The sequence below is a fragment of the Megascapheus bottae genome, chromosome X, assembly GCF_031878675.1.
Source record: "Megascapheus bottae isolate mThoBot1 chromosome X, mThoBot2.hap1, whole genome shotgun sequence".
NCBI lineage: Eukaryota > Metazoa > Chordata > Mammalia > Rodentia > Geomyidae > Megascapheus > Megascapheus bottae.
In genome coordinates this window covers 67,214,811-67,237,054 of record NC_143547.1, presented here as the reverse complement: position 1 = coordinate 67,237,054, position 22,244 = coordinate 67,214,811, and the positions used below count along the sequence as shown (strand labels likewise).

The window sequence follows — 22,244 nt, the reverse complement described above, 5'->3', positions numbered from 1 at the left end:
ACTCCTTAGCTAAGTGCCCAAGGCTCACATATATAATGTTATCTATTCAGGAAGCTGAGATCTAAGGATCACAGTTCAAAGTCAGCCTTGGGAGGAAAGTCCATGAAACACTTATGTCCAGTTAACCAGCAAAAACCTGGAAGTAGAGCTTTGTTTCAAGTGGTAGAGCACCAGCCTTAAGTGCAAAAGCTTAGCAAAAGGCTTAGAGATCAAATCCAACTACTAGTGTGCTTGCACACATATACTCTCTCATGCACTGAAAAATACTAGGGGTTTTTGTTTGGTTTTTTGTTTGTTTGTTTTGCCAGTTCTGGGGCTTGAACTCAGGGCCTGGGAACTGTCCCTGAGCTTCTTTGCTCAAGGTTAGCACTCTACCACTTGAGCCACAGTGCCACTTCCAGCTTTATCTGTTCATATGGTACTAGGGAATCAAACCCGGGGCTTCATGCATGCTAGGCAAGCACTTTACCAACTAAGCTACATTCCCAGCCCCAGATCTGTGTATTTTATTATATGTGAATTATGCCCTAGTTTTCATAGTGACCCTCAGGTACTGCATACACAGCTGCCATATTTTTCCCATGTCACATACGATACAAAGCTTGTATCCATGAGGACTTAGCCACAGACTCTGTACTTCCATTTCCTTAAACGTAGTAACAGACATTTTTATGTTATATCATGACGAAGATTATCTACAGTCCATCTTTTTTTCTTGTACTAGGTATTGAAATTAGGGCCTTTCTCCTGAATTGTACCATTGAGTTGTACCACAGCCATATATTCATTTTTTGCCAGTCCTGAGGCTTGAACTCAGGGCCTGAGCACTGTCCTTGGGCTTTCTTCAAGGCTAGCACTCTATCACTTGAGCCACAGCACCACTTCTGGCTTTTCTATACATGTGGTACTGAGGAACCAAACACCGGTCTTTGTGCATGCTAAGCAAGCACTCTATCACTAGGGCAAGCTCCAGCCCACTTTATAGTCATTCTTGAATTGTTTTATGGTTAACCTTAATAGTGCCTATCCTAATTGCAACATCAATGATATGTGAATAGCCCGACCTCACCCAAATGAATGTAAGAATGTCATTAGCAAAACTGCAATCCAGGGAGGAATGGTTCCTGCATACCTGAAAAGAATTTTAGCTATTATCCTGGTAAACATAGATAGCACAGATCAGCCCATGGGGTGTTTAGAAAATATGTGACAATGAGTAGTTTTTTCCAGACAATTCACCTGTGAGCTGGTCATCAGTCTCCCCTAAGCTCTCATACTTGAACTACTTTTGCCATTCTAAGCAGCCGGAAATACAAGCTCTAGATTAGCCAATGAAATAAAGGGTGTTATCTTCAAGGGACTGCCAAAGTGGTAGATATTATTTTGGAATGTTGGGAGGTTCCCTAATGAGAGTTTTGAGAGTAGGAAGGGCAGGAAGATTCATTTTCCTTCATTAGCATATTAGCATAGCTTAGTTTATGAGTGGCTAGTTGTGATGACGTATCCTTGGCAAGTCAGCTGGTGCCAGCCTGCATAGGTACAGACTTCCTGAGGGTCCTCACATCCCTGGGTGAGGAGACTGACACTGGATGGGCAGCTGATAGAGGTGCTGGTGGTGGGATCGATCAAGGAAGATTATCACTAATACTATTCAGAATTTCCATTGCCTGGTAATGAAAAAGGACATGCAGACTTTGGTTGGTTTTATTGTTGTCATAAAATTTCTATAGCCAAAAGAGCCCCTATTGCCCAAACACAACCCACCACCCTGCCTTTGAAGTAAAGATGAAGAGGGATGGTCAAGATAAGCAGGCTAAGGATAGGTAAGGGAGAGTGTTTAGAAGTCTCCAAATCCATGATGAGAAAAAGAACCCAATGTAATCCTTTAGAAAGGCTAACTCATTGTCCAGGAGTTTAGCCTAGTGGTAGAGTGCTTTCCGAGTATGCATGAAGACCCAGGTTCAATACCTTGGTACCACATACATAGAAAAAGCCAGAAGTAGTGCTGTGGCTCCAGTGGTAGAGTGCCAGCCTTGAGAAAGCCTAAGGACAATGTCTAGGCCCTGAGTTCCAGCCTTAGGACTAGCCAAAAAGGGAAAAAAAATAAAGGCTAATTCATCCAACAAAATAAACAAGAATTGGGGAATGGGATCAAATGGAGGGAAGGTTGACAAATGAAGAGAGCAAGTGAAGGAAATGCAGTTATAAAATTCAATGCATATTCTACAAAATTAAGAAAATTGAGGGCAGGGGTAAAGTTGGGAGGAATGATAAAAGGGTTATATTGATGAAGGTTTATTGTACTAATATTCTGCTTTGTTAAATGGCAACTCCTTTGTACAGCTACTTAAAAATAAAGGATTTTAAATAGACGTTGAGATAGCACTTTAGCAAAAAGGCTTCTGACCAGGGCCAGGAGTTTGGCCTAGTGGTAGAGTGCTTGCCTAGCATGCATGAAGACCCGGGTTCGATTCCTTGGTACCACATGCTTAGAAAAAGCCAGAAGTGGTGCTGAGGCTCAAGTGATAGGGTTCTAGCCTTGAGGAAAATCCAAGGACAGTCCTCAGGCCCTGAGTTTAAGCCCAAGACTGGCAAAAACAAAAATGCACCTGACCATAAGAACTTCTGAGCCTCCGCCAAGGCCTTCAATGAGTGTAATATGACTGGCAAGCACTTATGTACTTGAATTCTCTTTTCTTTCTTCTTTTCTGTCAATTTCTCCTTCCCTCCTCCCCTCTCTCTTCCTCTCCTCTATTCTCCTCTCCTCCATCCCTTCAGGTCTGAGATTATAGTTGTATACTTCCCTGCCTGGCTTCAAGTTGTTTTCCATGGTAGAATGCTTTATTTTGGTTTAATTCTCTTTTTTTGTTGGTAGTGGGTTTGCCCTTAGGGCTTTGTACTTGCTGGGCAGACATTCTGCTTCCTAAGCCATGACTCCATACCAGTTTGCTCTAGTTATTTTTGCTCTAGCCAGCCTGAACCATGATCTTTCTTCTTATGCTTTCTGTCATAGATGGAATGACAGGCACACTCCATCACACCAACTTATTTCTGTTGAGATAGGAACTTGAATTTTTTTTTTTGCACAGACTGGCCTAAAACCACACAATCCTCCTGATCACAGCCTTTGTATGGCCAGAATGACAGATTGTACCACAGTACCCAGCTGTTAGAGATAAGTGTTTTTTCCCTAAGGTGGTCTTGATGCACAGTCTTCCCAGTCTTCATCTTCCAAGTAGATACTATTATAGGTATGAGCCACCAGCACAAGCCTTCTCTGTGTCTGTCTCTCTGTCTGTCTGTCTGTCTGTCTGTCTGTCTATCTATCTAGTTTAGGCCAGCCTGGGTCTTTGCCCTGGTACCTGCCACTGTCATGCATTTCAATTGCCTTTGCTAACTCTCAGTTATCTGATACTTGATCCCTTGGACACCTTTACTAACTGACTTTGTGAGACTGTTTTGGGATTATAAATAGTGATTCCACCTTTCTTCATTATACTCTTTGCATAGTATTTCAGCTTCTGGGAGATGGTGGGTTTTTTATTTGTTTTGTTTTGTTTTGTTTTGGTCATGGGGCTTGAATTCTGCACCTGGGCTCTGTCCCTGAATTCTTCAGCTCAAGGATACTGCCCCACCCCAGGTCCTGGGCATTCTCCCTGGGCTCTTCAGCTCAAGGTTACCACCCTACCCTTGAGCCAAGCCCCATTTCCCATTTTCTAGAGGTTAATTGGAGATAAGAGTCCCATGGCCTTTAGTGCCTGGGTTGGCTTTGAACCTTGATCCTCAGATCCCAGCCTCCTGAATAGCCAGGGTTACAGGTATGAGTCACCATGCCTGCCTCTGGGAGATCTTTTGAGTTTCACAGGATTATAAGGGAAATGGAGCTGCTATGTTTACCTGTGGCAATGATCTCAGCCTACCTTAGTGGTCGAAAAAAGACTGGAACTATGTTGATCTTAAAGGCAGGCTCATCTTCATATGCTCTTAAACTCAACTTCCTTAACTATTCTGTAAACACAGAAAATCTATTGCTGAAAACTAGAAAGTTGGTATATTAAAAATGAAATAAAGGTCAGGCATTGGTGACTCATGGCTGTAATCCTAGCACCTCAGGAGGCTAAAATCTGAGGATTGTGATTTGAAGCCAGCTTTGACAGGAAAGCTTGTGAGACTTTTTTTTGTGTGTAATGGGGTTTGAACTCAGCCTGGACACTGTCCCTGAGCTCTTCAACTCAAGGGTACCACCCTACCCTTGAGCCAAGCCCCACTTCCCATTTTCTAGAGTTTAATTGGAGATAAGAGTCTCAGGTGCTTCTGTGCCTGGGCTGGCTTTGAATCTTGATCCTCAGATCTCAGCCTCCTGAGTAGCTAGGATTACAGGCGTGAGCCACTGTGCCTGGCTAAGTTCGTGAGACTCTTAACTTCAATGAACTAACAGAAGAAAAAAAGCTGGCAATGGAGTTTGGCTCAGGTAATAATATACCGGTCTCAAGCAAAAGACCTCAAGGATAGAGCTAGGTACTGAGTTCAAGTACCATGATCAACGTTGTTAGGTGTGTGCGTGTGTGCGCATTTGTGTACACACAGGCAAACCCACATACACAAATGGAATGATTCATGGTGCTAGTTTTTATGCCTTCAATCCTAGCTACTGAGAAGTCTGAGGTCTTGAGGGTTGTAGTTCAAAACCACTTAGGATAGAAGAGTCCACAAAACGCCCTTTTCAAAATAAGCAGTAAAAAGCTGGTCTGGAAGTATGGCTCATGTGGTAGAATACTAGCTGAACAAGCAAACAAGCAAGCACAAGATACTGAGTTTGAACTCCAGTCAGGCACAAAATAATAATAATAGGAGTTTGGAGAGCATGTGGAACACATTGCTTCCCCCACAGGAACAAATGAACACCTCCCTTACAGAAAGATTGTAATGGCTACTGGGAAATCAGATAATATTTCCTCTGAAATAATCAGATACGATTATCATGTTAGTTGAAGGTGCTCATCATGACAAACCACTGATGACAACAGCACAGGAAGTGGGGGGACAGGACACACAGGCAGACTGGACAATCATGTGAGCCAGCTACTCTGTCATTTGTATTCGTTCCTTCAGGGTGGCTGGGCAGGCTCACCAGCACACTTCCTCAAAGAGGAAAACATGCAAATGATGGATTCTCCTTCATGTCACATGTGATCTTTTTTTTCTCCTGCTACAGTAATCCGGTACAATAGTGACTTGGTACAGAAATTCCATCCTTGCTTCTGGATCGATGGACAATATCTCTGCTGCTCTCAGACAGCTAAAAATGCCATGGGCTGCCAAATTTTGGAGAACAGGAATGGAAGTAAGAGATCTGCTCAATATAAATTTTTTTCTTCCTGTTTTGGTGGGATGTGGGAATGTAAATCAGAGGTTAGGGAAGCACTCTGCCATTCAGCTACATCCACAGCCCAGTTTATTCCTCCTTTGACTGCATCACACTCAAGTGCCTGTCAAGCTCAGGAACACACAACATTTACACATTCTGGCAACTGCAGAAATGAGCCTGGATAAAGGGGACTAGTGGGTGCTGAAATCCAGCTTTGAGTCATGTGACCTGAAACCCCGGTCACATCTGTGCAGCAGCAATTGCCCTAACCAAACTTATATTTGTACTATTTCCTAAAATACATTCTATATTCTTTCCTCCTCCTCCTCCTCCTACCCCTCCTCCTCCTCCTCCTCTTCCTCCTTCTTCTTCTGTTTTTTTTTTTTTTTTTTTTTGCAGGCTTAAAACCTGGGAGTTCTCATCGAAAAACAAAAAAACCTCTTCCCCCTACACCAGAGGAGGACCAGGTATAGATGAAATTTGCACACTACTGCTGCATCAATGGAAATTTTCATGCAAACCTGAAACATACCAGAATCTTATACTCTGGAACTTTTGCTTGAGAGAGAGATGTGTTCTATCTGTTTAGTACTTCTTCAATGAAAAGGTAGAAGGCTATCAGATAGCTCTTGGAACCCATTGATTCTAATCATCTATTTAATTTTTAAGCAAAAAGTATTTTCTATTTTTAAAAATTATAACAATTTTCAAACATACAGTAAAATTGAAATAATTTAGATCTGAGTACTCATATACCCACTCATAGATTCTACTACTACTACTATTTTCTTTTTTTGTGGTTCATGGGACTTGAATTGGGCCTAGGTGCTGTCCCTGAGCTCTTCAGTTCAAGGCTATTGCCTTATCCTTGAGTCAAGCCCCACTTCCCATTTTCTAGAGGTTAATTGGAGATAAGAGTCTCAGGTCCTTTTGTGCCCAGGCTGGCTTTGAACCTTGACCCTCAGATCACAGCCTCCTGAATAGCTAAGATTACAGGGGTGAGCCACCGCTCCTGGCTCTTTTTCCTTTTTTTAAAACCAGTCCTGGGCTTAAACTCAGGGCCAGAGGACTGTCCCTGGGTTTTTCTCAAGGCTAGAACTCTACCACTTGAGCCTCAGCACCACTTCTGGCTTTTTCTAAGTATGTGGTACCGAGGAATTGAGTCCAGGTCTTTGTGCATGCTAGTCAAGCTCTCTACCACTAGGCCAAACTCCCGGCCCTCTTTTTCCTTTTTTTCAGGCAGGGTCCTACTGTAGATGCTAGGCTGGTCTCAAAGTCATAGTCCTCATTTCTAAAAAGGAAGTTGAAGTTCAGAATCACTTAGATCCATGTACTAACTAGATCAATCCCAGACAGGTTTCTTAACCTTGGCTATACATAGTCTTTATCTAGGAAGCTTTCAAAATACTGATGCCTGGGTCCTACTCCCAGACATTTTGACATAGTTAAAACATTCTTTAGCTGATTATCATATCTACCCCAGATTGAGAACCCCTTGTATAGGTGCTTAGTACAGTTGTTGAGTGAAAACAGATTGAAACTCTTATTACATGTGATTTTGAGTTAGAATAATGTCTCTAGTAAACCAGAGAGCTGAGAGAAAAGAGGAGAATGCTTGATGACTAGTCAACCCCTGTACTTTTCCTCTTAACTACACAGATCTTGAACAAGCCATTGCCTCCTGAGCCAACAGCCGTACCTGTTTCCACAAGTGAGCTGAAAAAGGTTGTAGCCCTTTATGATTACATGCCAATGAATGCAAATGACCTGCAGCTTCGGAAGGGTGAGGAGTATTTTATCCTGGAGGAGAGCAACCTACCCTGGTGGCGAGCACGAGATAAAAATGGGTGAGTATATGCAGCTTGTCCTGAACCTGTGCCTGCTCACTGCAGACGTTTGCAAAAATTGCTGCTGCAACATAATCTCCCTGTCCAATATCTTGATCAGGGATTGCTCTTCCCACACCAAAGTGCATATACTCTCCTGTCAAGTGCTTTCCAGGGTTCATCTCTATATATGATCTGTCACCTCCAAGTGCTTCTATTGTTATGTACACATAACACAGAAGCATACATGCTACACGTTCAGAAGCTCCAACCTTCACCAGCTGAACCATGTGTCAAAGACATAGTCCTGTATATACCTACATATTATTTTACATATATACATATATGGATATAAAATCAAGGATTGGTTCTGTGAATTAAGGTATGTAAGCATATGAATCTGTCTCTCTGAGGATGACTGAAGTGCTGCATGATCAACATAGGAATATTGTCTCCTTTACAGGCAGGAAGGCTACATCCCTAGTAATTATGTCACTGAAGCAGAAGATTCCATAGAAATGTATGAGTGAGTATGCTTAGCTCCTCCATCTTCCAAGAGGAGCAAAATGTAGTATATACATTTTATATTTTCTATAAATGTTTTTTTTATTTCAAGATACACTATACAGTGAATGCCAACTGGGTCAAATGATGTCACCATCCCAAGTGAATGCATATGTGTTATTGTGATTGCAAAAGTTCTGCTGTGAGTGCTAGAAAAGTTTCTACGCTCTCAAATCCAAAGGGAATATGAGGGCATCAACTCTTTCTTTGATTCCATAGATGGATTTGTTGTTTGGGAGTCCTTCTTTGAGAGAGGTGATAAGAGAGTTGAGAGAGTTTCCTTATGGGAAATATTTGAAGGACAGAAATGTCAAATTTGTACTGATATCTTTTTCTCCTTCATTCTGAAAAGTGGGTTGATCTTGAGGGATCCAGCCCCTGATCTCTTCCCTGAAAACTATGCTGTCTGCCTTTCCCAGCATTGGCTTAGGATGTTAGTTGCATGATAGCCATTTGATAGGGTCTTACTGAATTTGATGGAGTCATAGGCATGGATGAGTCCTACAGGACGCTCAGAGGATATCTGAGCTACTAAAACATGGCCTAGGAAGCATTCAAGTACTCTCCTTCCACAGGTGGTATTCCAAACACATGACTCGGAGTCAAGCTGAGCAACTACTAAAGCAAGAGGTGAGTGTGGGGCCACACCAACAAACCGCGTTTTATATGCACAATAAGTAAGGCTTTGTGGAGGGCCACGTTTGTCTGAGGTTTTACTTACATCTTTCCGAATTAAAAGCAAGGAGGCCTCAGCTAGAGCATGGGATCGAGCAGTAAAATCATGACTGTTTTCTCTCAGGTTTGTGCAGGTGGGATGTAGGTGTGGTTACTGTTTTCTTCTATAGCCAGCTTCTTTCTTTATTGTTTCAGGGGAAAGAAGGAGGTTTCATTGTCAGAGATTCCAGCAAAGCTGGAAAATACACTGTGTCTGTGTTTGCTAGATCTACAGGGTGAGTTTATTATTCCGAGGCCTTGGGGACAAAATACAGAAAGCCTTCTCCAAACCTACCTAATGTCATGTCCCTTCCACTCTATCTGTGCTTTCAATTCTAAACTCCTGTCGCTCCACATTTGGGGTCCTGCTAATCCTTGTTCCCAAGTTACTGATTAAACATTCCTGTCTTTAGGGACCCTAAAGGAGTTATACGCCATTATGTTGTATGTTCCACACCTCAGAGCCAGTATTACCTGGCTGAGAAGCACCTTTTCAGCACCATTCCTGAGCTCATTAACTATCATCAACACAACTCTGCAGGTGAGTACCCTGGTTCAAGGGAGAAAAGTGTTACAGACACAAGGAGAACATTGTGTACTCACTCAGCACTGTGAGTTACCTATGAAAGTAAACATCTGTACCTCTAGGACAGCAGAGTCATACCCAGTAGGTACTGATTTTTTTTAAATATGGTTATTGATGCTCAGTGTTAAGGAAAGGAATTGAAGAAACTAGTGACTAATCAGCCATCAAATATTCACTAGTGATTATTTGTGTTATACTGTATATTCAAGCAATATATCAGATCTAAAAGAGCACTTCTTAATCCAGTGCCTTGTCCCAATAGAACAGACAGTTCAGAGACAATTTCTAAATATTCACAGACTAACAACAATCAAAAAACTGGGAAATGGTTCAAGGCATGAATACATGGGCAAAAGCTTCATTGAGTAGGTAGGATGTGAGCTGAGCTTTGTCTAGAAGGTAGAAACATATGCAATATTGAGTATATTTCAATTAATATTTTTCTTTGTCTTCAAAACTTGTGTAAGGGGATAAACTCCCAGAAAAAAAAATGGGTTCATAGAAGATCTTCTGGGATTCAAAGTAAGCGAAAATGATGCACATTGACGTTTGAGGCTTTAAATGAGGCAGGAATTCCACCTTCTGCACTATACCCACAGCATAACCTCTCTGTTTTAGGACTGATATCAAGGCTGAAATACCCAGTGTCTCAACAAAACAAGAACGCTCCTTCCACTGCAGGCCTTGGCTATGGTAACTGCGTCTTTCTTTGGGCAGATTGTGCTGGCCAGTTGCAAGGACCACCTTTGTAGACTTTGCTTTAGGAAATGTCCTTGGGATAAGCTGTTCTACACCTCAAGAAAGGTCAAGGCAGAGACAAGCAAAAGTTATTTAATGGTTGTCCTCCCTCTAGTGGCTCCTGCTGGGACTGTGAAAGCAAAGATTCAGATACTTGTGTGTTTAATTCTCCATTGTAAAAAAATTAATATTATCAATGAATTTATTAGCTACACTTATTAGCATAATCATAAAGGACATATCTTCTTGCCATATGACCAACTTGTATCTAAAGTTTCCAGATTCCTGCAGCCAGTAACCCCTGCCCCTAAGATTTACCTGAGTAAGCATAGATTTGTATTCTTGAAAATTTCCCTTTACTGCTTTTTCATATTTCTACCCTTGTAGGGGTTCTTAATCTATTGTATGAATTATACCAATGTATCCTGCAAAGAACCACACTACCAAAACTTTGTTTTAGGCTCATGGGAAATCGATCCAAAGGACCTGACCTTCTTAAAGGAGCTTGGGACTGGACAGTTTGGCGTAGTGAAGTATGGGAAATGGAGAGGCCAGTATGATGTGGCCATCAAGATGATCAGAGAAGGCTCCATGTCTGAAGATGAATTTATTGAAGAAGCCAAGGTCATGATGTGAGTTACAACACCAGCCCAATTCTGGATTCAGATGCTGAGGTCTAATAATTACTGGGACAACCTATTTTGGTATAAGGTGACCATACTTGGAGGGAAATTCCTGCTCACTCCTACATATTAGGAACTTGGGAAGTTTGTGGTGAGAAGAAAAGGAAACTTTCTCCTATGAGAAAGTCTCTTGTCTCTATCCTAGACAATCCCTTCCCCCCCCCATCATTTTATGACTAGTACATATGCAGAGCCAAAAGGGAAAGATTCTTTTTTTTTGTTTTTTATTTTTTGTCTTTTTTCTAGGAATCTTTCTCACGAGAAGTTGGTGCAGTTATATGGTGTCTGCACCAAACAGCGCCCCATCTTTATCATCACTGAGTACATGGCTAATGGATGCCTTCTAAATTACCTAAGGGAGATGCGCCAACCCTTCCAGACCCAGCAACTGCTGGAGATGTGCAAGGATGTCTGTGAAGCTATGGAATATCTGGAGTCAAAGCAGTTTCTTCATCGAGACCTGGTGGGACCTCAGATGGAACCCAGGGCTGGGGGTGGGGTAGAATTTGTATTGAGAGATAGCATACACTGTTGAGGAAGAGTTGCTGGTGTAAGTATTTCAGCTTTCTCTGGAAAACACTAAAAGTATGCCTCTGTCTCAGTCTATCTGATATCTCAGTCTTGAACACCCCAAGGTCTTCCACGATGAGAGTTAAAGCAGGTACTCACCCTCACTCTGCCACTCACCAGGAAACAGTGGGTTTCTTCAGTGGAAATTCTAAACTAAGAGCAGCAGGGCAGTCGTATACTCCCCAATGGGACTACTCCTGGCATGGAGCCACCATTTTGGTGACATTTTACTCAAACTGAAGGCCTGTAGATATATCAAGTTTTGAAAAAAAAATTATGGTAGTTACCAAAGAGAAATATTTGCAGTGGCTGTCATTTCTAGTTTCTCTTGAAAATCTAGAGCAACTGACAGCATGGAGCCCACATTCTATTTTTTTTTTTGTGCCAGTCCTGGGCTTGAGCTCAGGGCCTGAGCACTGTCCTTGGACTTTCTCGAGGCTAGTGCTCTACCACTTGAGCCTCAGCACCACTTCCAGCTTTTTTCTATGTATGTGGTCTTCGTGCATGCTAGGCAAGGACTCTACCACTAGGCCAAACTCCCAGCCCTAAAGATAATTGTTTTTTGCCAGTCCTGGGCCTTGAACTCAGGGCCTGAGCACTGTCCTTGGGCTTTCTCAAGGCTAGAGCTCTACTGCTCTACTGCTTGGTGCTCTACCACAGCATCATTTCTGGCTTTTTTCTAGGTATGTGGTACCGAGGAATCGAACCCGGGTCTTCATGCATCCTAGGCAAGCACTCTACCACTAGGCTAAACCCGTGGCCTGACTCCACATTCCTTTTTTTTTGCCAGTCCTGGGCTTGAGCTCAGGGCCTGAGCACTGTCCTTGGACTTTCTCAAGGCTAGAGCTCTACCACTTGAGCCTCAGCACCACTTCTGGCTTTTTTCTATGTATGTGGTACCGAGGAATCGAACCCGGGTCTTCATGCATGCTAGGCAAGCACTGTAACCACTGGGCCAAACTCCCAGCCCCTGACTCCACATTCTTAAACACTATGCTGAGTCACCTGGTACTGAGGAGCAGCCACCTACTTTAGACAAGTCCAGTGTTTCCACATATCCACCCACCCTACTTCATTCTTTGCCTTCTTAGCTCCCAGAGGCATCAGACTTTGTGCTTCCATTTTTTTTTCAGCTAGGCCAAAGCTCAAAGTGCCCTAGTGTCACTGGCAGAAATGCAGAAAACAAAACAAAGTTCACCCCTTAATTATCTCACTATTTCGATGTAGTAGAATTGCCAATGTAAATTAACTTGCATATCTCCTTAGTGCTTAAGATAGGCTTTTTGTGTGGTAGAAATGCATCAGCATTTGGCGATGACATGAACTGACTCCTATCACAAGGGTGTGTCTATAATTGAAGGAGTTGGCTTCATTCTTTTAATGGGCAGAAGCGCTCTTCATTTAACCTGTGTGACAGTGATAAGGTCTCACTGATTTTTGTTGTACTACAGGCAGCTCGAAACTGTTTAGTAAATGATCAAGGAGTTGTGAAGGTATCTGACTTCGGCCTGTCTAGGTGAGTGTGCCTTATTTATTTATTTTTTATTATTTTTTGCCAGTCCTGTGCTTAAGCTCAGGGTCTGAGCACTGTTCTTGGACTTTCTCAAGGCTAGAGCTCTACCACTTGAGCCTTAGCACCACTTCTGGCTTTTTTCTATGTATATGGTACCGAGGAATCGAACCCGGGTCTTCGTGCATGCTAGGCAAGCACTCTACCACTAAGCCAAACTCCCGGCCCGCCTTTTTTATTTTTTCTCCTTAAAACTGGAACACTGCAAACATGAGGAAGTGTTTAACAGTTTTAATCCCTTCATTTTGTTTTTCTACTCTTATTCTCATGTTGCTTACTATCTTTTTGTTCTTTTTTTGTTGCTATGAATTATTTAGGTTATTTCTTTTATCTTTTTTTTCCATTTGTGGGGCTAGAACTCAGGGCCTCAGCACTGTCCTTGGACTTTTCTCAAGGTTAGAGCTCTACCACTTGAGCCACAACACCACTTCCAGCTCTTTGCTATGTATGTGGTACGGAGGAATCGAACCTGGGTCTTCATGCATGCTAGGCAAGCATTCTACCCCTAGGCCAACCTCCCGGCCCTCATCTCTTTTTTATTATTATGTATTATATACTCCTGTCTCCCTTTACCTCTAATTTCCACTGGTAACTGGAATTGGAAGGAAGAGGAAAACAGAGGAAACAAAGGGTTTTAGAAAAGAGGAAAGGGGTATTCATTAGATGTCACTTCACTTTATTTTTCCTGTGACCATATTGTCCATCAGAAAAGCTTAAATTAGGAAAACAGGAATTTTGTTAAAGGTAACAAAACTAGTTAATCAGCCAAGGCTTTTGAGAAAGCCTGTGGAACTCTTCTGAGCATGCTAAGAAGATTTAAGCAAATAGCAAGTTTGGCAAATCCAATTGGCAACAAGTCTCGGATCCCTTGCAGGTATGTCCTGGATGATGAATACACCAGTTCAGTGGGCTCCAAATTTCCAGTCCGATGGTCACCACCAGAAGTCCTTATGTACAGCAAGTTCAGCAGCAAATCTGACATTTGGGCTTTTGGTAAGTTAATGAGTTGATACAGATGCTACAGAAAGAAAGAGGAATGTTGTCAAAGAAACTCAAGTTTGCAACCTGCCCAGAGAGACCATCTACTCCTTGGGGAGTGTCTCTGGGGGTTTCTGAGGACAACAATCAGTAAACTGGACATTACCGCCCATCTTCTTAGAACTGACAATATATTGAGGAAAACAATTCATTCAGGAGCCAACAGCTTCTGAATACTGATCATGTACTAGGCATTCTGCCAGACGCAAGGAACTTCAAAGACAAACCAAATTCTGTCTCTCATTTAGAGTAGCTAATATTCTAGTGCAATTCTCTAGTCCTCTAGTATAATCAGTACTATTGAAGAAGCTTGGACATGTGCAGAAATCAGCTTCTAATGTTTGAGGTTGTTCTAGATGGATTAGGATCTCTACATCTCCAAAAGATGGCAAACTGATTTACACAGTTTCCTTTCATCCTCTAGGGGTTTTGATGTGGGAAATTTACTCCCTGGGGAAGATGCCATATGAGAGATTTACTAACAGTGAGACAGCTGAACACATTGCAAAAGGCCTACGTCTCTACAGGCCACATCTGGCTTCAGAGAGTGTATATGCCATCATGTACAGCTGCTGGCATGAAGTAAGTGTTTTATTGTACCTTCTTAAATTCTTTCCATTTCTTTATTACCCTTTATTTAGTACTAAATTAAATGACCTCCATTACATTTCTCATTTAACTAGTCAGTGTCCACTTTTCATAGCAAGGCAGTTACAGACTGATAATATGCAAATTCTCTGAGTTGGTCTGCACATCAACTCTCTAATGGCACCAAACTGGGTGCATATGAGAATCTCTGAGGAACTCTTAAAAATATAGATTTCTGAGGTGTTGGAGTTTGGGGGTGCTCTAGCCTTGAGAAAGCCCAAGGACAGTGCTTAGGCCCTGAGTTCAAACTTCAGGGCTGGAAAAAAAACAAATATACATTTGTGGGAACTTTTCCTATAGTTTCTTTCTTTCTTTTTTCTTTCTTTCTTTTTTTTTTGCCAGTCCTGGGCTTGAGCTCAAGGCCTGAGCACTATCCTTGGACTTTCTCATGGCTAGAGCTCTACCACTTGAGCCTCAGCACCATTTCTGGCTTTTTTCTATGTATGTGGTACCGAGGAATTGAACCCGAGTCTTTGTGCATACTAGGCAAGCACTCTACCACTAGGCCAAACTCACAGCCCCGTCCTGTAGTTTCTGATTAGGTATATTTAACATGGAAACAAGGGATGTTTTCAAAGTTCCTAGGAAGTTCTGAAACTCTGTTTTTTGTTTGTTTGTTTTGATGGTGGTTAATTGGAGATAAGAATCTCATAGATTTTGCTGTACAGGCTAGCTTCAAACCGTGATCCTTAGATCCCAGCCTCCTGAGTAGCTTGTATTATGTGAGCTATCAGCACCCAGGGAACTCAGCTAGTTTTGAGAACCACTAATTTATAGAACGAAAGAACTGAAGTCCTTTTGTTTCTGACAGATTGAAACCATTCTGGCATGAGTGGTCCCTGAATCATGAAATACCTCAGGGGTTACAGAAAATATAAGAAAGGACCTAAGTCTGAACAGATTGACAAAATGTCCCAGGTGTTTAGAGTCCTTGCCAGGCATATGGCTTGTGGCTTGGAAATGTTAAGCCCTCCACTCACAATCTTTGGCATCATTGAAAATGTTTGAAACAAAACTAAACTTTATCACAGCTAGTAGGACATTTGCTCTGCCAACCACTTAAGTTAGGTAACCATTTTCACTTGATGATCCAAAATAAGAATCCATATTCAATTGTGTAATAAATTTGCCTCCAGTTTTAATAAATGTTTATCCTTATATTTTCAGATTATTATTGCACTAATAACCTGAGATTTGCTCTAATAACTAATAATGAGTTACTAGAGATGAAAAGGACAGAAAGACTTTATGGAGAGAGCTGCTATTTTGTTTTAGTCAACAGTCTACTAAACATGTAGCATATATGTTTTTTTTTCCCTGAGTATATGGTACTGAGGCATCGAACACAGGGCCTCATGCATGCTAGGAAAACACTCTACCACTAGGCTACGCTTGCGGCCCTGCATATAGTATATTTTTAATAAACATTTTCTGCTTACAGTTACAATTCCCTTAGATTCTGCAATTTAATCACTGTAATACTGTACTTTTTGTTTGGTTTTAGAAAGCAGATGAACGTCCTTCTTTCAAAATTCTCTTGAGCAACATACTAGATGTCATGGATGAAGAATCCTGAACTGGCCTATAAACTTCTTGGTCCTACTCCTTTACTCTCCAAATCCCAATTTCACTATCTTTGAGAGAATTACCGGTTTGAAGGTTCTGGGGTCTTTGTATTCTCAACTAAATCCATAAAGGCCCCTGTACATCTAGGAATGCTTCATTCCTTCTGAACAACAGTCAAAAAATTTCTCTGCCTGGTATTGCCTCCAGGTCTAAGAGAGCGCATTTCCCAAGATTATTATGAGAGACTGAATTTAGGATGGGAAAATTTGGGGGAGGGGGAGGTATGTAAATAGCCTCACAAGGGGTCCCACTGCCCTTTGGGTAAGCATTAGAGCTTGAGGATGGCTTGGAATTTGGCAGAAATGAAACGGTGTCATAAAATGGCAGGGGTATTTTGATGAAATAAAATTACTGTGAAGAGTGAGTCTCTCATATCTCAATCATGTGGCTTTCTTGGAACATCTTATCTCAGTATTGCAGAAAAGGGTAAAGCATTGGGTTATCATATTCCGTAGGATTATCGACATTTTATCCCTCGTGCTCTTTTTAACTTATGCCTCTAATTCTGAGATGCCTGCACAGTGAGTGCTTGGAACACAGTAGACGTGTGGCATGATTAAAGGCAGATGATGAACTGTCAAAGCTCATTATCCTGCATGAAAAAATTTATCAACGAACTAGAGCTAGCACATCCTCACTCCCATGTCTCCTCCACCCCCCACTCCTTCCCCGCCAAAGGCCAGCTATGTCTCCCGCCAGTCCCCGCCAAGGCAGCCCCAGGGTGGTAAAAAAGCGCGGGCAGACTAAGAAGTGCACCAGGGCGGAGCAGCCAGACCCCGCCCTCCATGGGCCATGTGGTCTAATGTAACATCCTTTTCCCTTTATTCTTTTGTTTTGGGGTTTACGTCTGGACCACGCCAGTACAATAGGCGTATGCCTGGCTCAGCCGCGAGTTTGCGGCTCATTGCGGATCCTGCACGCCAAAAGAGCAGGGTGGTGGCGCCAAGCCTGGGGAATGGCGGAGAGGGCTGGGGCGGCAGCCTTGCGCCGACGCAGTGCACTCACGGGGCGGTCCCTGAGGCCACGGGTTGTGGTTCCGGTTCCGTCTTTGAGACACGTGAAGGTCGGTGACTTGGTGCGGAGTTCATCTCGGCACGCGTGTTCGCGCTGGGATGGATTCGTCCTCGTCTTCCGCGGGCGGTTTGGGAGCAGTGGACCCACAATTACAGCATTTCATTGAGGTGGAGACGCAGAAGCAGCGCTTCCAGCAGCTGGTGCACCAGATGACTGAACTTTGTTGGGTGAGAATACCGGGGCTCTGATTTAGGCAGTGTCCCCGCTTTGCCTCTTACCTTTCCCCTACGGAATTTGAAAAGAGGGTGGACTCGCCAGTACTCTGGGGAGCGATGGCTCATACTCCCTAGGCCTAGCCGGAAGGGAGAAGGGTGACCCAACTTTTCTAAGGACTCGCTATTTCAGACCTCATTTTATTGGTGCAAGGGTCTGGGGATCAGAGCCTTAGGCCGCTGTCCTACCCAGCACTTGCAGACACTTGAGATTGGAACTGCTTAGTGCTTGTTACTAAGACCGATCAGACTCCTCAGTACTGGAATTTTATTTTGGGGAACCGGAATCCCTAGAGTCCAAGAATCTATTCCTGGATTTCTCAGGAGTTACCTTGATTACCCATTTTCTAATCCCATTGGTAAAAACAATGAGTGCCTTGAACCTACTGACAATAAAACTGGGTTCATTTCCTCCAAATACACATTTGTTTGTCTTTTGTTAGTTGAGCAATACCTAGCCATTCGAGTCTGAAGGTTGAAGGATTGTGTCTGCCCTGAAGAGTAGCGAACTGGTAGGAGGCATTTGTAGCTTGAGAACAAAGTGTACTGCTTGTCAAGGCCAGCATACTGCATTCACTTCACATACAAAGTTACAAAACTTGGAGAACAGAGATATTTATTTGATCTGGAGGGTAGTAAGCTTGAAATTACAGCAGAAAATCATGAATGAAATTCATTGAACGAAATTCATTGAACTATAAGCAAGCATCGGTTTTTACAGTCCCTTTCCTCCTAAACTGGACTATGATCCTTACAGAATGCTTACTTATTAATTCAGGTCTGTCGTTTTTTTTTCATTTCTTGTTGCATTTGAAGGGGGTGTGGTTAAGGACTCCTTTAAGGATCTTTGATTTATGGGCTTTTGAAGAAAATGCATACATTTTCATTCCCTTTGAGAAGGGTTGAAAACTTCTGGCTTTTGGGCTGTGTGTGGTGGGGTATGTCAGCTGCAAATTTGAGGTTAGCCTGGACTACATAATGAAGCTGTTTCAACAAAACAAAATGCTACAAAAGGGTAAAGATGACTGAAGTACTTACATATAAAATATATACATGTACATATGTATGTGAAGTTACATATTTATATAAATACACATACATGGAAGGAGGAGAGAAGAAGGCATAGGAACATAATAGAGGGAGTGAATTTGCTCACAGTAAAGACTTGCCTAATCCTTTTATTTTTCAGTTAATATAAAGGCATTTAATGCAACTACTGCATTGTTTTTTACTTAGGGCCAAATTCAGCAAAATTGAATTACCATGTATTTTACCATTTTTCTTGACCTACACCATTCCCTGGCTCTATAATCTTCGACAAGAGATTTCTCTGCCACAGTTTCCCTCATTTCTACAAAACAAGGATATGTAATAATGTCTTTCCCACAAAGTTGTAATGAGAATTTAGCTTAGCAATTGGTAAGCTACCAAATGTGCAATAGTAACTTATCAGATACTATGAAGTTTTCTTCTAAACAGTAAGAAGCTACCCAAATCCTACTTTTTTTTCTTTGCAAGTTCCTTTTGTGATTTTATATTTTGTCCTGAGCAGGAGAAGTGCATGGACAAGCCTGGGCCAAAGTTGGACAGTCGGGCTGAGGCCTGTTTTGTGAACTGCGTTGAGCGCTTCATTGATACGAGCCAATTCATCTTAAATCGACTGGAACAGACCCAGAAATCCAAGCCAGTCTTCTCAGAAAGCCTTTCTGACTGATACCAGCATTACCTCTTTGGAAAAGGAAGGTAGTTCAAGAAATGAAGAGCTGTTGATGGAATGATTGAAGAAATAGGCTAAGGGGCATTGACACTCACCTTTTCTCACCCTTGGGACATCTTGTCATTTGACAGTGAACAAAGACCAATTTTTGTGGGGGTGGGACTTGAGGGTCATGTGTATTAGGTTGTGTTTTTAATGCTAATCATGTGAAATTGACAGATAAATGGAAAACAATTAGATGCATATTACTGTACCTAGGGCTGTGCTTTTCTTAAGATCTCCGTACATGTGTTCTATAATTTTGATAGTGGAAATGCTTTCTTTAATTTGATAGTTGGATCACATCTCTTTTGTGTGAATTTCAGATTTGAGGGAGATCTTCGTGCCAGAAAAGGCAGCTGTGGAAGAAGAATAAAAACTTGGCACTTACCTGTGGGTCTCTTTATCTACTGTTTGACTATCAGTGCCAGAAAAATGATGGATTGTTTATATAGTACACTTCATCTTTCTAGGTTAACTTTCTCCCCTACACTATGATTTACTTAAATATCCATATTGAAATATAATACCAAAGGAGAATTGGCAGCTTGCAAATCTAAAGACCTTTAGTTATAAAGGAATCTAGTCAGTGAACTTAGTTCTCATTACTAGACTGCCACAGGAAGAAGTTATCTTACCCTATATATTAGGGCATAAAAAATTTGTAAATGTGCCTAAAGAAATTATACAAGTTTAGGCCAATCAGAAACTAAGCAATTTCAGGTTGCGGTGCATGCCTGATGTTAATCATTTACTGCATTCTTTTATCTGTGAAATAAAAGCTTCTTCAAGACTCAACTTCATAATTCAGAGGCTTTCTACTTTGGTTTTGTATCTGAAACTTACAGATTTAGCGTGAGCTTATTGCAAAAGCTGAAATATAGTCAGTCTGCCTTCTGGAAGACCCTGACATTTTTTTTTGCCAGCCCTGGGGCTTGAGCTCAGGGCCTGAGGGCCATCTTTGGGCTTTCTGGTAGAGCTCTGCTAGTTGAGCCACAGCACCATATCCGGCTTTTCCTATGTATTTGGTACCTAGGAATCGAACCTGAATCTTTGTGCATGCTAGGCAAGCACTCTACCACTAGGTCAAACTCCTGGCTTCTCTGACATTTTTTGATGAGAGATCATTGAGGTGAGAGGAGAAAAAGGAGAATCTTGCCCTTACAGCTCCCTGAGTGTAATAGAAGCTGTATACACTGGATTCTTTCTTATTTCAAATACTACTAGCCTCAAGTGTAGCTCTAACTTGAAACTATTTGTCAGAGCTCTTAGTACAAGTCAATGAAAAGTAAGCAAATACACATTTCTATAAGCCTCTAGTTCCTATTTACATTTCCTCATATTTATATATGCATATATATTTATATATGCACCACAATGGAAATTTTGCAAACCATAATAAAGACAATTCAACAAATGTACCTAGTTTGTGCCAGATACCATTTTCAGTTTTACGAATTCAGCAGTGCATAAAACCAGCGCCTGCTGTGGAGATATTGTAAGTAGAGGGGGCAAGTAACATAGTGTAAGTATGTCTGTAATAAATACTGTAAAGAACGAGACTAAGATAATCAAATTCTTGTGAATATTCTGGGAGGAGACAATTTCAGGCAGTAGTAACTCTAAATACTCCATGGGGAAAATTGCAAGCCAGAGGTCATTAGAACAACAGGATTGAACCTGAAATGACTTAAGAAGAAAAGTAAGAAATAAGGATGGGGGAAAAATGCATGATAATAGAATATGATGATTGGTGAAGTAGTTGTAGTATGAATATGGCATCATTTAGTATGAAAGTATATCATTATATTTACACATAAAAGTAAATGTCCGGGGCTGGGAATTCAAGGCCTAGGACTGGCAAAAAAAAGTAGATGTAAGCTCTATAGTAATAGTACTCTTTCAGCTAATCTAATGAGAAAGAAGGTCTATCAATTTTACCCAATGTGTTTAAGCTCAAATCTCTTATGTCTTCTATTACTAGGCATAAGATATGAAAAAAAAATCTAACATTTGCCCCTGTCTCTCCTCAGGTAAGTAAATAAGCATGAGAGATTGAACAACAACCTGGGTTTTTGTTTTTGTCAATCTTAGAAATTTTAGAACTTTAGTTTAAAAACTGGCACTCTCAGTGTTGATATTCAGAGTCTGTTTCAAATAATTAAGGTAGAAAATTTGACTCAATGTTACTAGGACAAAAAAGCTGGACTAGGTTAGCAAACTCTTCCTGAAGGTATGAACATTTCAAAAGAAACAAAAGACCAGGAACTATGTAAGGTAACCACAGATAGTATCCACCACTAGTATTGCTGAAGTTGCTGAGATCCTGTATTAGTATTTCTTGAATAGAATAACAAGTAGGCCATACCAGCAATAGGGAAAAGGGCAACATGGGGAAGTGTAAAGCAGTACTGAAAATATCCAAAGTCAACTTCAAACAGTTCATTTGAATGTTTACACAGATCGAGGAATAGTCAGCCTAGGGCTTTTTCTTTTTCTTTTTATTAGCTGTGCTGGCATTTGAATTTGGCTTGCCTGGCAAGCATTCTAACACTTGAGTCAAGTCTAGCCCTTGAAGCTTGAATTTCTGTCTGTGCTGATAATAAAGCTTTAACTCAGGGATTCATGTTCTTACCCATCTTCAGTCACTCTGGGAAACAAAGTCATAACCACAGAGGTAAGCCAGGCAGCTCACCTACTTCCATCCTAGATGCAGCAGTCAGGATTTGATCTGAGACTCTTAGGAGCTGCAATGGAGAAGAAATACACTACATGGTTCCTTATAACTTAGATTGCTATAACCAAGTACGGTCATAAGAGGGAACCTAATGTTTGAGACTGAGCTGCTAGGGGAGGCTTGAAAGCAGGGAACAATCACAAGTCAGGATGTTAGGGGACACTGCCACACTGGGTGAGAGAAAAATAGTCACAGAGGGAGAGTTGTCTGGATGTGGACTATCTGAGAAATTTAAGCAGAAAAGGAACTTGGAGTACAGAAGGGGCAGGTGTTGGCTCCACCTTCTGTAGTGAAGAGCAGGCCTTTGGATTACTGAAGACTGATAACTGCCTCCTTGTCCCAAGTGTGCTCAGAGCTTGCTTTGAGCCCAGGTCCAGAAGATTATTCTGTTTCCTCAATTCCCTCTCACAGGGTCTAGAGGTGCTGTGTCAGGTAGGGCAGTGGTCTATTTGCTTTCTCTACTCTCTAATAAACTTAAAAGAAGATCACCTTTCGACTACTCCTTATAGCACAAATTGGGCTTCTGGGGCAACT

General features: G+C 41.7%; 2 protein-coding genes across 5 annotated transcripts in view; both read left to right on the top strand.

Annotated features, from left to right (window-relative positions):
* The window catches only part of Btk (Bruton tyrosine kinase), a 41,461-nt gene extending 25,176 nt beyond the window's left edge, over positions 1-16,285 (top strand). For all 3 annotated transcript variants that reach the window (XM_090326595.1, XM_090326597.1, XM_090326596.1), the window contains 14 exons: positions 5,216-5,344; positions 5,768-5,835; positions 7,028-7,215; positions 7,658-7,720; positions 8,334-8,388; positions 8,629-8,708; positions 8,886-9,013; positions 9,677-9,751; positions 10,257-10,428; positions 10,726-10,942; positions 12,501-12,565; positions 13,494-13,612; positions 14,082-14,239; positions 15,810-16,285. In XM_090326595.1, the coding sequence (XP_090182721.1) occupies positions 5,216-5,344; positions 5,768-5,835; positions 7,028-7,215; positions 7,658-7,720; positions 8,334-8,388; positions 8,629-8,708; positions 8,886-9,013; positions 9,677-9,751; positions 10,257-10,428; positions 10,726-10,942; positions 12,501-12,565; positions 13,494-13,612; positions 14,082-14,239; positions 15,810-15,881 (1,589 nt within the window). In that variant the 3' untranslated portion in view covers positions 15,882-16,285. The remainder of the gene's footprint in view (positions 1-5,215; positions 5,345-5,767; positions 5,836-7,027; positions 7,216-7,657; positions 7,721-8,333; positions 8,389-8,628; positions 8,709-8,885; positions 9,014-9,676; positions 9,752-10,256; positions 10,429-10,725; positions 10,943-12,500; positions 12,566-13,493; positions 13,613-14,081; positions 14,240-15,809) is intronic.
* A 670-nt stretch (positions 16,286-16,955) lies between these two features.
* On the top strand, positions 16,956-19,771 carry Timm8a (translocase of inner mitochondrial membrane 8A). 2 transcript variants are annotated; one of them, XM_090326363.1, is made up of 3 exons: positions 16,956-17,172; positions 18,770-18,960; positions 19,300-19,771. In XM_090326363.1, the coding sequence occupies exons 1-2, from the start codon at positions 17,044-17,046 to the stop codon at positions 18,929-18,931; spliced, it is 291 nt and encodes a 96-aa protein (XP_090182489.1). In that variant the 5' UTR covers positions 16,956-17,043; the 3' UTR covers positions 18,932-18,960; positions 19,300-19,771. The 2 variants fall into 2 exon arrangements, with proteins under 2 accessions (XP_090182489.1, XP_090182488.1); XM_090326362.1 differs by having other exon boundaries at positions 16,958-17,172; positions 18,770-19,771.
* The last annotated feature ends 2,473 nt before the right edge of the window (positions 19,772-22,244 follow it).